Source organism: Vanessa atalanta, chromosome 28 (assembly GCF_905147765.1).
Source record: "Vanessa atalanta chromosome 28, ilVanAtal1.2, whole genome shotgun sequence".
In the NCBI taxonomy this organism is placed as follows: domain Eukaryota; kingdom Metazoa; phylum Arthropoda; class Insecta; order Lepidoptera; family Nymphalidae; genus Vanessa; species Vanessa atalanta.
The window spans coordinates 2,033,806-2,049,044 of NC_061898.1; the positions used below are offsets into that span (position 1 = coordinate 2,033,806).

Sequence of the window (15,239 nt, forward strand, 5' to 3'; positions counted from 1 at the left end):
CTATAAGTATTTAAAACGGGATATTTACCATGCTTTTTTATTTTTATTTGGTGGAGCTCGATATTTCGACATTATCTACGAATGTCTTGTTCACGAGACATTCAATAAATGGCAAATTCTTATAATAAAACAAAATAAGTACAGGAAATTTCAAGGAAAAGGGGACGCGTATTTTGTAATAGACCCAAAAATCAAAAAAGTCTACACGATCGGTTGAGTAGTTAAGATTCGCGACTTATCAAGTGTAACGTACGAAACATTACAGCCCTTCTCAATTTTATTTGGAAAAAGGAAACGATTTTATTACGGCCTATTTTTAAACTAATAAGAGATTAATTAATTAATCCTACTAATATTATACAGCTGAATTTGTTTGTTTGGTAGAACGCGATAATCTCTAAAACTACTGGTCCGATATAAAAAATATTGCAATGTTAGAGATTAATTCATATTTTATTCGTGACTATATACGCTACGGCTAATAAGAGCGGAATCGATGAAAAATGAGTGAGTTTCTTTTTCTTCTTTTGACAGGTAACCTTTTTGGTATTGACGTATTAACGCCACCGAAGCCAAAAAAATCTACGAATGCGACAATAGCGGTTAGGTTAGATTAGATTTAAAAAAAATTATAATACTACATAATACGTTGATACGTTAGTACTAATTATTATTTGCGAAGGTGTTTTATAAACATAATTTAATGATTATACTTATAAATAAAATAATTATAAAATTGCCCTTTAAATTATTTGATTTCAATAAATATCTTAGGAGATATCATAGTTTTAAAATATCTCCGCAACAAAAAAATGATCAAGTACTATTAAATTATAAATATAAACCTACATAATAAGATTATCAGATCCAGTACTAGCATAACCTTCTGAAGTTCCACACTTACTGATAATATCGTGATGTACGTACCTAATAGAACTCCTTAATGTACTTACACTTAACAAACATTTTCAACTTGTTAATAAAAACAGACCCTGAACTTAACGTCAGTCTCGAATGATGTGCCATTCAAGGAGAGGGGTTAACAAATAACAATACACTCAAAGTGACATTAATTGTTATGTAATATGTACCTACACATCAGAATTCTGAATAAGGAAAACATTTAGGCCATTCTTCATTTTTAAAAGCCGTGCCGGCGTCGCACTGTGCTAAGCGTGTAAATGAAAAGTTTATGTCGTAATATTAAAAAATAAAACTTTACGCTAGTATGTTTTTGAAAGGACTTTCGTATTACAGTGTTGAATTGTAAATTACCACCGGTTCGGAAAGAAGTTTCTGCCCAGAAGAAACGACGAGAAATTCAATAGTGGCAAAAAAAATTCAGTTAGGTACTTAAACAAAAATTTTGTTTCATATTAAGAGAATCTATTAAAAAATATCTTAAATCAATATTTCTGACACAAAATAAATTACAATTCAATGTGATTTGACACGGTTTTTACCCATAAATTAGTTGTACAGTTTTTTTTTTATTCATATACATATTTTGAGTTTACAGTTCAATAAAATTTATTTAGTACCGACTGTGTGACTCGAGACTTAAGGGGACTACATGAGCTAAATGCAAGTTTTATAATGCAAAAAAGTATATGATCCAATGCAGTAAACCAAATGAAAAAAATATATGATAATCTTCAGGATACATGCTAAGTATTTGTTATTTTGAAAACATGATGTAATTAATTTGGTACGATAGAAAAAAATCACAAAGTTACCTCTAAAAAGATCTTTTAATCAATAATAACTATACTTATATACGTTCCATAATTCTGGTTTTTTGTCAGATTATTCTACAAGCAATATACTATTTAACCTGGGTGTCACTTTTTTAGTAAAATCAATAGATTTTATTTAAATCCGATATTCTTATTTTCGAACAAAATGCGTACGCATGTGTGCGTAAACGCCGTGTACAGACAATGCCGGCCGAGGCCTCATGCTATATAGACGTGTCGATCTTTTCGCCGCATCATTCATTACGTTACGAGATATTTTTTTGTAATTTTAATTGTAAATTCATTGTTTCATGTTTTCTTATAATAATTTTATTCTTTCTTGTAAATAAATATATTAAGTTAAAATAGTGTAGTAGTAATTAGGCATTTGTTTTTTTATTATATTATTTGTTATAAATTTTAATTGTGTAAATATGGGAAATAAAGTGAAACGCGTGAGGAAAACTAAAAAACGTTTATATAAATCAAGCGCCGAACATACATATGAACGATATTAAAAGGTAAGAGTATTTAATTAGTAAACATATTTTTTTTTTATAAATTATGAATATTGAAAACATCTATTAGAAAAATGTGCAATCAGTTCGCATATAATCAGATTTTTCGAGCCATTCTTAATAATTACGATAGAGAATTTGGTCAAAGGAAGGAAAACATCAATTGACTTTCATGGGGATCAAGTGACTACATTCGATCCCCATGAACTCGAAGCATTTTTTTTTCATTATAACTACTATGACATATTAAGATACATATTTTTTAAATACATAATTTTATAATTAATAAAAATGTAATTACTAACATATATTTTTTTTTTACAGAATAAAGAAAGTCGAAAATAATAACACGGAAGCTATTTATATTGCGTAAGAGTTTAATTTTATCGATTGTTTATAATAAGAATTAAAGTTATGTATGAACTAATTTTAATAATAATAAAAAAAAGTAAAGTCTTAACAAAAAAAATGTAATTGTTGTGAACCAGAGAACTAGAATATTTAGAAGTGTCATTTGTACGTAATTCATAAATTTAAATTTTTTTGTAACGTCCGCCATATTGGATTGAATATAGCAGCAATTCATGAATCGTGCATTGTCATCGAAATTAAATATGTGTGCCAACTTTCAGCTGAAAGTGGGTGTAATATTTATTCCAAGATTCCAGGACATATGTAATAACATTAATACATACAAGTGAAATTAAATAAAAAAATTTAAAAAAAAATTAACACTAAATGTTTTTTTTTTGTAGTACTAAATATAAATAAAAATATTTTAAGTTTAATTAAATCAGTTTTATTTTTTAATCATTTTCGAATAACAGTCAAAAGCAATACAAATAATTCTAATATCCTATCTATATTTATGAGATTTATGATTAAACCTATTATGATTAACCTTTCATTCATCAATGATTCAATCAAATCGAATTGACAACATTTTTTTCTAGTAAATATTTAGATTTTTTTTTTAAATTGAATATATATTTTTTCTTTATGAACCGATATTAATAAAACGAACAAATACTACGCTATATGTTACCCCACGGTCACTACACTACAGATTTCGAACACTTACGATTTTATTATATAAATAGATCATTAAACTTTTATAAAATGTTAAAAATTGGTATGTTTCAATATTTAGTATAAGAACTAATTGTGGTATAATAATATAAATAATAGAAAAAAAAGGTTAAAACTAACTGTCTATTTTATTGTATACAAAATATAAATAAAAATATTGTAAGTTTAATTGAATCAGTTTTATTTTATAATCATTTGTTAACTAACATCGAAAGAAATAAAAATAATTCTGTTGTCCTATCTATTTTTTATGAGATTTATGATTGATCTTACGTCGCTCGGTTTGGCGCCATCTATTAGAATATTTGGGCGTAATCTCGTTACCTCGCTTAACCCTTAGTACACGGGCTTGCCGTTTTTGTCGATTTTGTAAGTGTGTGCGTGCGATTCTCAAGGGCACTTAGCTCTTGTAGTCCTCTTAAATCGGTCTAGGACCTCGTACACACTACATAGCGTCATTTTGTCAGATAAATTAATATAGGTCCTTTAAAAGCATTGGTACATTATGGTAAAATAAAATGATTGCAAAACATTTATGTTAGTAACGTCAAAACTGTATACTTGTATAGCAATTTATCTTTATACTGGCTACTCGCTCCGGCTTCGTAACTATTTATTGGTAAAATATTTTGTTTACAAGAAATACATCTTTGTAATACATCACAAATACCATCTGCCCGAAGTTTTTTTTTTCGCGACGTTGTTGTCTAATAGATATAGATAAAATATTTATTTACAGTAACGATAAGAACTTAGACACTGATTTTAATAATCAATCAATACTTCATTCATTCAAAAATCTAACGTCAGCTATATAATTCTTGATAATAAAAATATGACCTTTGCACACAGTTCTAGGTATAAATTATAATTACATATTTTTTACTGTATTTTCCGATATCTCAGTAGACACAGTAGTATTCATCGAAGATGTTGAAAAAAACTGAAGAATGGTCCGTTGAAGCAATATGGGGTAAAATCGCCTGTAAGTTTTGCTTGTTATTATACGGTGTTTTTGTTTAATCTATCCCTTTTGAATTGACACATATCACAATATTTAAAAGTTGAGCGTTTCACGGGACACGGTTTCATTGCGTGTTTTGCGAAGTGATTTTCTGCAACATTAACACGATTTTAACTAATTTTATCACGTAGATATTAAGATTCTTTTTTAAGTGATTTTATTTTCTGAATTTGTGTCTGTATTGTTGAGGTGTGTCATGGGGCGATCCTGGAAATTTCCCTGTGTTGATGGTCCATGGTCATATGGACACTGCCGCAACCTTCATACCGATTGTACAGCATTTACCTGATAAGTACTATTACGTAGCTATCGACTTACCTGGTAAGTTCAAAAATATGTATTAACGATAGAAAAAAACACTAATATTTTTTTTATTTATAAACTACGGCGAATTAAGTTTAATCACGCTAGTGTATGTATGTTTTACGTGTAAGTTTTGCAAAATTTCAGTTTAATTGATTCATAAATCCTTTCAAGTATTCTTTTCTCCTGAATTGTTTAGCTATGTACCTATATTATTCAAATAAAAATTAGAAACAAAACTATTCTTATCTTAAGTCAAAAGTTGGATGAATATGTTAATTCCTTTTATGAAAGTAAATAATTATGTTTTAATTATTTGTTTAGGTAATACAACACACTTTTGTTGTTTGAAATTGGAACATAATAAAAAAAATACAGTTAACAATGTCAAATGATTACAAGCATATTCTTGGGATTAGTCAAGTAACACAGGACAAAGTCATAGAAAAAAAAAAGAAATTTAAAAGTAAAACCTCTTTGTTTGAACTTGAAGTTCTGGTCAAAGTATGACTATCAGCAAGTCAGCAGAAGTTTTTAATAAGTATTATTTACAATTTGACTTTCATTTTACAGGTCATGGCAAATCAGACCCGTTTCCGGTGGGTCCTCTCATCTCCCAAGCTCACCATATGGTGGCGATACACCTGGTGATCCAGCATTTGAAATGGGAAGCATTTGTCTACATGGCACATTCCAGTGGATTTATTATAGGCGAGCATTCTTATGTCTCCTTAAAAAATATATTATATATATCTATAACTGGAAACAAATTAGATTAAATTATAAAACTAAAAAACAACTAGAGTAATAACTGTGATTCTTGATTATATCACTGATGTCCAAGCAGTTGTGGTCATCATGATTTGTTATTTATGAGGCAGATGGTATTTGCGTCACATCGCTTTTGTATTTTTTTTAAAAGAAAAGAAATTAAAATCTTTCATTTGTCCATTGCAGGAATTCTCTACAATTACATATATCCAAACAGAATATCAAAAATGGTGAACCTGGACCCCCCACCACCCCTCTCTATGAATTGTTTCCCAGATTACAGCCCTAATCTGTGGTATCAATACTTTTATGATGATTATTATGAGAATTATTCAAGGTAATTTAAATTATTAAGTATGTTTATAGCAATAGCCAAGTGGGGCAAGGGTGGGTACAACCCCACCAGGAAGTTAGGAGCCATCCCTGGATAATTATCAACAATAATTGTTAAATACAAACCAATTTGAATACTAGTTTCAAATATAATGCACTATTTTCTTTAATCTGTACATAATAAAATTAAAAAATGCAAGTAACACATTCAATCCGGGTGGGATTGAGCTATAGTCTTAAATGCTGGCCAATGATAAGCCAGTATGTATAGAAATTGACAAGTCACCGAGTTCATACTAATAAACATTTAATTTTTTTTAATCTTAAAGAATAATCGCTATCATATAAATCGTATGATAGAAGAAATTACATAGGGTACCTAACAACTGCCACCCATTCCATGAATCTAATCACAGTAAATCCCACATAGTAGCCAATCACTATCATATAAATCGTATGATAGAAGAAATTACATAGGGTACCTAACAAATGCCCCTCAACCCCTGAATCTAAACGCGGTAAATAGCCAATAGCAATTTTTTAGATGGGAACTTGAACGCAGTAAAGAATATTCATACGAACAAGCAATAAACCTACTAGTAAGGAGTAGGAAGCTAAGTAAGGAACAGTCTGCCGTTGTGCTGTCCAGAACATTGGTGCCTGTTGGTAATGGTAAATACAGGTAAGCAGCTTTTGAATACAAGGAGGGCTAGGTTAGATTTGCAAACCATAGCAATAATTCATAATATAATATAATAAAGATAATATGAGATATGTAATAGTGAGGTAAGAAAAACATCTCCATATTTACAAATATATATATTTAATCATTCCCAAAATTTTATTAAATTGTTAGCATGGTATTTTTTTTCCTTAGAAATGGAACTACAAAAGATCTTACAGGATTTCGGTAATAACTACAAAACTAAACAAAAATAATTCTAACTTCCAAATAATATTATTTTGGTAGAATTGATATTTTTTATATTTAAAAAATAAATACACATTTTATTCATGTGTGAGTTTCCGGTCTGTTTTTCCATTTAATGACGTGTGTTGTATGTTTATTAAAACTATTAACTTCACAGATTATCCTGGGAGCCCCGTATGAAAAAAGTGGTAGGAATACCAATGTCTGAAGAAATGCTTATTAAAATTGCCACAACTAATGCACCAGCTATGTTAAATATCGTAGCGTCTATTGACGAAACTATTGAAATGTTAAAGGAGCGCGGCGAACATTTAATGAAAAGATTACAAGAATCGATACCGGTTTTTATCGTTATCAACGTCTCAGGAACACACGATATTCACATCACTAAACCTGAAGCGTTTGTCGATAAAATTAATGATTTCTTAAATAGTGATATTAAAACGAAACGCCTAGCTAAATTATAATATTAAATGTATTTTTATTTGAGTTTTGTTTTTGTACCTTTAATAAGTATTAGTTTTGGTACCGTCATTCATCAGATATTATATCGCCAAACAGCAATACTTACAGTATTGTTTTGTTCCAGTTCAAAGGGCGAGTGAGCCAGTGTATCTTCGGGTACAAGACATATATGCGCCACCGTCCCAAGGATGGTGGCGCATCGGAGGACTGATTAAAATGTCTATGAATGATGGTGACCACGAACCATAAGGTGGCTCAATTGACCGTTTAAAAAAAGTATACCTTTCGAGTCATTGACATTCGAAGGTATAAAAAAGTAAAGTAACTACTTAAAATATCCCATTGCTGGGCTAATGCCTCTCAATTTCAGGAGAACACCACGCTGCTCTAATGGATACACATGTGACAGAATTTCATTGAAATTAGTCACATGGAGGTTCATTGGCGTTATTTTTTCTTGTGCCTAATGCATGAGTGCCGCCTATTCTCCAAAATATCTAGCTAAAAATGATTTCAGTATTTCAATAAAATTATCTTAATAAGAAAAAAAAAAAGCTTAATTAAATCCAAAATCTGCTCATTTATTGCTTCTACGGCGGAACAAAGTACGCCGGGTCGGCTAGTACTCAATATCACAAAGAAATAGCAAGAATCGTTTCATTCCCATGCAACATTTGCAACCTATTCTCTTAAAATCATCAATATTATCGTACACACATAACATTGCAGAACATATATTAATAAGCGACAGTAAATATCTTGATTTCTTTAAATTTACGCCTCAATAATTCTTTAGTTCCTAGAATCCTAGAGGGAAATATAGTATGGATAGCGGCTGCGATACCTCGAAGCATATTAAAGTAAGACATTATATTGTGAAAATAACTGAAATATGTTAAGCGAGCAGTATTAACATCGGTATATTTTTTAACAGCAAATGCCACAGCCCGCAAACAATTTTTGCTTTTTTTATTTTTTATTTAGCCTGAGATTATTTACGCTATGCCTATTTAGCTATTAATTGTAAAAACTATCGGCTAACAATACTATATGATATTTGTTTACTAAAGAATGAGGAGGGCATTTATGTTCTTCGTAATATGGTAAATTTTTGAATTTACACTGCTATTAAATAGCTGTAATTTTATTTATTCGATAATAGTAAATAATGAAAACCTAATCTAAACCATTGCTTAAGAAAATTAAAATAATTTAAAGGTATAAAAATATTGACACAGTAGAAATTTACTCAGGCAACATTCGTACAAGTTTTATAATGATGTCAAAATTCAAACATATTTTAGTATGATAATAATTAACAACAGTACGTAACAATTATTCAAGTACGTAACAAGTTAGGAACTTCAATTTATATCTGACATTACGAGTCGGGAAGGTTAGGAATCTTCAAAAAATTTCATTTTCATATATTCTAATCATAATAATAAGTATCAAAAATAAGACAAATCCAAAAATAGCTGGGTAATTTATAAAAAAACAAATGAGGCTACGTTTTAAAATCATTAAAAATTAAAACAAGTGAATTAAAATGAAAGTTTTAAATGAGTGGTTCGTTGAAGTTGAATGGGGTAAAGTTGCATGTAAGTAATTAAATTAATAAATAATTAACAATATCAAAAGTTTTTTTTCGTTATTGTCACTTGTAATTGTATAAATATCTTTTGAATATAGTGTGCTTCTTTAAATCCAGAGTATATTTCAATAAAATTTTCAAAATCTAAAATTCTTAATTACTCACGTCTACGCTAAAATGCTCTCTATGAAGTTACGAAAAAAAATTTTTTTTTTTTTTATATACATAGGTTCTCTTTTTGAATTTATATTTATTATAACAAGCTTTAAAATGTATCATTTACAATAACTGATATACACACTTTTCTGGTTAAAAATCTTTATTTCTCAATAAGAATAATAATTCACTTATAGAATACAAAATGTTAGTAGATACAATTCATAATTGTGTTTTAAAACATAGCACGTGGATAATCTTAAAAAATTATATTAAAAAAGAAACAATGCATAGCAAAGTACAAAGAACTGTTATTATACATACATAAACATTCATAATATAGCACGCTAACATATTTCCAGTAATATCCTGGGGAAATCCGAGAGGCCAACCGGTGCTATTAGTGCATGGACGCCAAGATAGCGCGGCTACATTTCTGCCGTTACTGGAACTGCTGTCTGATGACTATTACTATGTTGCATTCGATATGCCTGGACATGGAAGATCAGACACATGGCCCATAGGTTTCAATAATTCAATGTTATTTTTTATCACTATTAGTCCAAAAGGGCCTCACAAAATAAACCACGATCTCATAGACAAGATTACCTGCCTGTTATTATCATAGTACACTTACAAACAATAGGTTTGTGGGATAATATATACAGTAGCAATTAAAAACCTGTATATGCTGGTGTTGCCGACTAAAACCCCCCTCACCTTAAGACCTTAAGAAGGAGCTCATTCCACCAAGCTACTCCATTTGAATTGGCGTATATATGTAACTCTGTGCAAGCTATTTAAGGCAATGACTATGGCAGGATTAAAGATTATTAAAATGATGCTGAATAGAAGTAAAGTTAAATTGGATATAAGTAGTCAAAAGGAATAATAGTGTGTAGAATCACACTCTTAATGAAACATCAACGGAGCTCAGAATTTGAATAAAAATGTTTAATGTAATATAATGGCTCAATTCTGAAAGATTAGATTAAACCTTTTGTTGTATCAATGAACGAAAATACCTTGATTATATTTATTACAACTAAAAGGTTATATGTTTAAGACAATGTGTGGTTTTAATTTTGTCTTAAAATCTGTAGTTACAAATCAATAGCAATTTCAAAGATATGATATTTACACTAAAAAATATGACATAAATTACCAAAAGTTAGTTAGTTGATTTGGATTTCAGTTGGTATTTCAATAAGAGTGTGATATATATTTATTAAAAAATGTTTTTAGTGAATATGTAAATCTGAGGTTTGTTTACTTATACTCCATTTGCTATTGCAACAGACAACAAATTCTATCCTATATATTATTTAAAAAAAAACAAATAGTTTTTTTTTAATGAATTTTCAGGAATGCCATTGTCAAGATCTTTAGGTATTTTTGTCATTGATAAAATAGTTAGACACTTGGGATGGACTAAGTTTACATATATTGGACATTCCATGGGCGCTGGACAAGGTATAATTCTTTTTTATTTTATTTTGGTAGGGTAATGGACCACATGATGGTAAGAGGTCACCACACATATACAATATTGTATGCTATAAAATATACTTGGCACTTTGGCAAGCCCATCTGGGTAGGCACCATTCATTCATCACATATACTGCCTAGAAGAAATTAGTATTGTTTTTCGGTTTGAAGGGTCGAATCAGTGCAACTCCAGGCACAAAGAACATTCCATTTTAGCCCCCAAGGTTGGTGGCACGTTGATAATATATGGAATGTTTAATATGTCTTATGGAGCCAACATCTTCATTTAGACCAATGTAGCCTATTTGCCCAACCGACCACGTAAAAAAATATATATCCAGTGGTAAATGTCGTGTCGCCATTAGTCAGAAGAACATGATCATTTATGTAATTTCAGGATTGTTCTATAACGCCATATATCCAGGAAATATAACGAAAATGATCCTTCTCGACACCGACCCGGCTCTATACTACTTGGTCATAGAAGACTTTACAGAATTCTATTCGGTCTACGATGATTTCTATACCAACTATGCGAAATATAACAGTGATGACCGTGTGTACACCAAGTCTGGGGCCTTGAAAGCTGTAATGAGGGCTCGGGGGATGACGGAGGAACAGGCTGAAATTATACTCTCAAGGAATCTGAAGAAGATTGGAGAGGGTCAATATAAGTAAGTAATTTATTGTACCAATATTGTTTGTCTGCCGTACCATTTTTTTTTTACTAGTGAGTAGTAAAATGTTAAAGGTGACTGTCTCGTTTGCTGTGTTGCTATCAAGCAATATATCATACCAATATATTATATCAGTAAGGCCAAAGATCTAGAGGTTCTGGGTCCAAACCCCATGTCTGGCCGATAAAAAAATGGGTTTTTCTGTCGAAAAATTCTCAGCAACAGTGAAGTCTAGAAGTTGGAAGTCTACACTCACGTGTCTCGAAAAGGATGTTAGGTTGTTGGTCCTGAACTCCTTCCGGTCGTGTTGCATTTGCCGTTCCATTTGATTACGAGAATAGAGAGTGCACTAATGTTTGCGCACATAATTGTGCACAATAATTTTTCCTGCTTTGACTCCTTTGAGATTAGCCGCTTTGACAAAAAACGGGCAAGACGACATCAACAAAAATGTTTAAAAGTATAATCCACTGACTAGTGGTTAGAACGCGTGCATCTTAACCAATGATTTTGAGTTCGATCCCAGGCAAGCACCACTGAATATTCATGTGCTTAATTTGTGTTTATAATTCATCTCGAGCGCGGGGGTGAAGGAAAACATCTTGAGGAAAACTGCATGTGTCTAATTTCAACGAAATTCTACCACATTTGTATTCCACCAATCCGCATTGGAGCATCGTGGTTGAATATGCTCCAAATATTCCCAAAGGGAGAGGAGGCCTTAGACCAGCAGTAGGAAATTTACAGGTTGCTAATCTTGAGGACAAAAATGGCTTGGAGATTATTCGACCATGCTTTGCCTTGACTGATCAGTGAGACATTATTTGGATACTTTACTTTTAGAAGATTTTTTTATATTAATAATAATAGTAACCTAAGACTTTTTACATCACTAGGCGGCCCTTGAACCATTGCCCAATTGACGCTACAAACTTATCACTCCAAAGATTAGAGATATTGTCACTGCAAAGATTTTCATGGAATTATAAACACGCTTTAAAAAACCTTGCTACCTCCTAGATTTGAAGAATGATTGTGATCTCTAAATCTTTGTTTCCAGATTACTATGGGACAAACGGATGAAAATTTTAGCACCGATGAACTATTCATCGGACTATTGTTATAAATTGTTCTCAAAGAATTGTCCACCGATCTTATACATCGTCGCTAGTCGAAGCTTTGCTGGCTATCACTCAAAGGAAAAAGTCATTGTGGATGAACTAATATCGAAATTGGATAGAGATGTTAAAAACTTCACAATTTTGAATGTAGAAGGCACTCATGACGTACATTTCGTGCATCCAGAGCGCGTAAGTGATCATGTGCGTCGGTTTTTAGAAAGAGACGAAGTGAAAAGCAAATTATAATTGATATAGCGTCGTCCCGCTTTCGCATGCAAATGGGGCTTTATTTTATAGTCGGCAAATTTTCTTCATCAACGATCATTGTTATATTTCCACTCACACAAAACCCTTATGAATTATAAACCTTCCTCATGAATCACTCCCTCCTCCATTAGATATGAAAATCTGGTACTTTTCGAATTTATCGCGTTCAGATAGATAGTCTGACTGACAAATAGCGGGGGCACTTGGTTTTATGTTGTGAACTTGCTAATGATTCTCGTGACTTCAACAAGGGTCATGTCTGAATATCAGCGTTAGTCGATGTATTGAGCTGAGGCAGGGCGGTTCAGTTCAGATTATATGAAATAAAGTGTCTGAGTCTCGGAAATCCTTGATTCTATTTGATTTCGGTTTCCTTTTCTGTTCCCTAGGAGTTTGGTACATTATACGTTCTACATGTTGTACTATATTTACTTTTTCAGTTTGGTGTTTCGCTGATTAACATAGTACTATATAATAAATATACCGTACAATACAGATACAGTACAATAAACACTAAAATATAATGTAAATATTTGCATATTTGTTTTGTCCGCAAGTTAAATGACATTACTACTCCGTATTTCATACAGTCTGATTCGTCGCACAATACAAGATTAACAGCAATCCATTTTAAGTAAATTAAAAAATCTGTTTTCGGAGTAGTTGGTACTTATCTATTGTGGTAGTGCCACGCTGCATACCTTCGGGTCGCAGTAGAATTGGTCAGCATGTCCGCGGAAGCAGTGGCACTAGAATCCGGTGTAAAGTTGCAGCTTAGACTTTATCGCTCGACATGTGTGAGTCTCGGAGACCCAACACACCCTGGATCCCCAAAAATAATGGCGCAGATTTGGTTTACATAAAACTAATCTGGAGTTTGGTCCAAACAAACAAAGATCTAAACATCAGGGAACTGGCAAATCAGTACCGGGCCCGCTTAACCAATGACGAGACATTGGACTATGTGAATTTCCAGAATAAACATATTCGGCAATATTCTGATGAAGCAGATCTCAAGATGAGATTTCGCTAAAGAAAACAAACCTGAAACCCGTATTAGTACTCTCTCGATCGTTGTCCTCGACTACAGGTCAGCGCATTGGGATGGGATGCCGTCCTTTGAATGTTTTGGATTTTTACGGATTTGGTTCTCGCTCTCTATTCAGACGTTGTTGCAGACTGACGCTGATGTGGTTCTTCAGGGTATTGAGTTTCATTCTGTATTCTAAAAAGCCTGTCGGTGGCAAATCCTTACCTTGGCTTGGTCGCTTCTGCAAACGGCGCCACGTCGAAAGCAGGAACGCTACCGAGCCTGGACTGACGGAACGGCGTCTCCTGGTATTTACATCACGAAGAGTATTAACTCTGCCACTTAAGTCTTTCAAAAACATACTGCTAAAGTGAAGTCGAAGCACATTAGCAGAATAGGTGCGAAATTGCTACGTCCCCCTCCAAGAACAGGTGCGTTCTGGTCTCTCGCTAAGTATGCAACAGAGAATTTCTATTAGCTTTCTTTCTATCTTTGCATAGGGACTCAATTTCGTGAGCCCGTACCGCGAAGGCGACAGGTGATCTTTTAGGCTCTCTTTTGGCGTCCCAACGCGATTCTTGATGACATAGGAAAGTCATCACCTACAATCCCGGGTGATTGATAAGATATAAACCATGGTATGGTATCCTACGATGCCGAGGTGTAATTTCGGCAAAGTGCAGTTCGTCCTGATGACATCTCTCCAATCATTCTACGGTCTCGTGATCCAGAGTTAGTACTGGTTTTAACGGTTTTAACGCATCTTTTCTGGCAATCCTACGCATCCTAGGCGTCGTTCCGAACTCCTTGAAGACTGCTTTGGTGCACCCGATTACTAATAAAGACAAGTCATACCCGTCTATTTATAGGCCTATAGTCGTCACCTTGTTCTCCAAGATAATTGAGTCCATTATTAACTGCCAGCTCCTGCGGTACCTAATGGAGCACCAGCTGAGTTGCGACCGGCAAAACGGTTTCGGGATCGCTCAGTTGGTGATCTTCTAGTTTACCTGACACAGATGAGATGAGTCCAAGTCCAATGAGATGAGTCCATTACCACATAATTTGGACATTGGTCCGTTATGGCACAAAGTACTTCACCCTAAGATTCGAAGTCGTTGACGACCCAAGGCTAATATTAATTTATCTCTTCTGTACATTAATGACTTGTTGCATATTAGCACTGCAGACGCCTTATACTTCAGCCGCACCAACATTTGTCGGAACCGAAACAAACTTTTGTCTGAATTAGAATAGACTCTCTAACCAAAGTCAAGAAAAATTGGTCCAATTCAATTCTAGAAAGACAAGTCATTTTGAAAACTGACTGCCACTTGTATCGGAGTATTTGGCGTTTATATTAAATTGGAAAATAAAACCAAACGGTCCTCTATTCGACCAACATAGAACACCTCACATTGCGGAAGATCAAGCTGTTTACCACAGGCTTGATGCTTCAGCTTTGCATAGTGACTTTGGATCTGGATTAATCCCGGCAGATGAATTTCATCATCAGACATCCACAACAGCGTGATTTTTCATCGTCCATGGACGTTTGTAACATCGGAAGGTTTCAAATATCCTTGTGCGATGAAAAAAACGATAGTGATTTACCTCGAGCTGTTGGCCAGTTTTCCCGTAATACATAAATAAAATACTGTTCCCCGTATGAAACCAATGATATGCATTACATGGAAAATTTAATCTTTCTTCTTGCCGTAAGCGGGACTTATAAC

The 15,239-nt window shown here is 32.8% G+C and overlaps 2 protein-coding genes across 4 annotated transcripts; both read left to right on the top strand.

Moving 5' to 3' along the window:
- The first annotated feature begins 1,179 nt into the window (after positions 1–1,179).
- LOC125074632 (serine hydrolase-like protein) lies at positions 1,180–7,191 on the top strand. Of its 3 annotated transcripts, none has more exons than XM_047686008.1 (7): positions 1,180–1,349; positions 4,250–4,328; positions 4,557–4,688; positions 5,244–5,381; positions 5,628–5,778; positions 6,319–6,456; positions 6,863–7,191. In XM_047686008.1, exons 2-7 carry the CDS (start codon positions 4,274–4,276, stop codon positions 7,170–7,172), a joined length of 924 nt encoding a protein of 307 aa, XP_047541964.1. In that variant the 5' UTR covers positions 1,180–1,349; positions 4,250–4,273; the 3' UTR covers positions 7,173–7,191. The 3 variants fall into 3 exon arrangements, with proteins under 3 accessions (XP_047541964.1, XP_047541963.1, XP_047541962.1); XM_047686007.1 differs by lacking the exon at positions 1,180–1,349 and adding an exon at positions 3,915–3,962; XM_047686006.1 differs by lacking the exon at positions 1,180–1,349 and having other exon boundaries at positions 4,176–4,328.
- Positions 7,192–8,474: 1,283 nt separating this feature from the next.
- Positions 8,475–12,486, top strand: LOC125074639 (serine hydrolase-like protein). Its single transcript, XM_047686016.1, has 5 exons — positions 8,475–8,771; positions 9,283–9,444; positions 10,286–10,393; positions 10,806–11,082; positions 12,146–12,486. Exons 1-5 carry the CDS (start codon positions 8,720–8,722, stop codon positions 12,450–12,452), a joined length of 906 nt encoding a protein of 301 aa, XP_047541972.1. The 5' UTR covers positions 8,475–8,719; the 3' UTR covers positions 12,453–12,486.
- Positions 12,487–15,239: the final 2,753 nt, after the last annotated feature.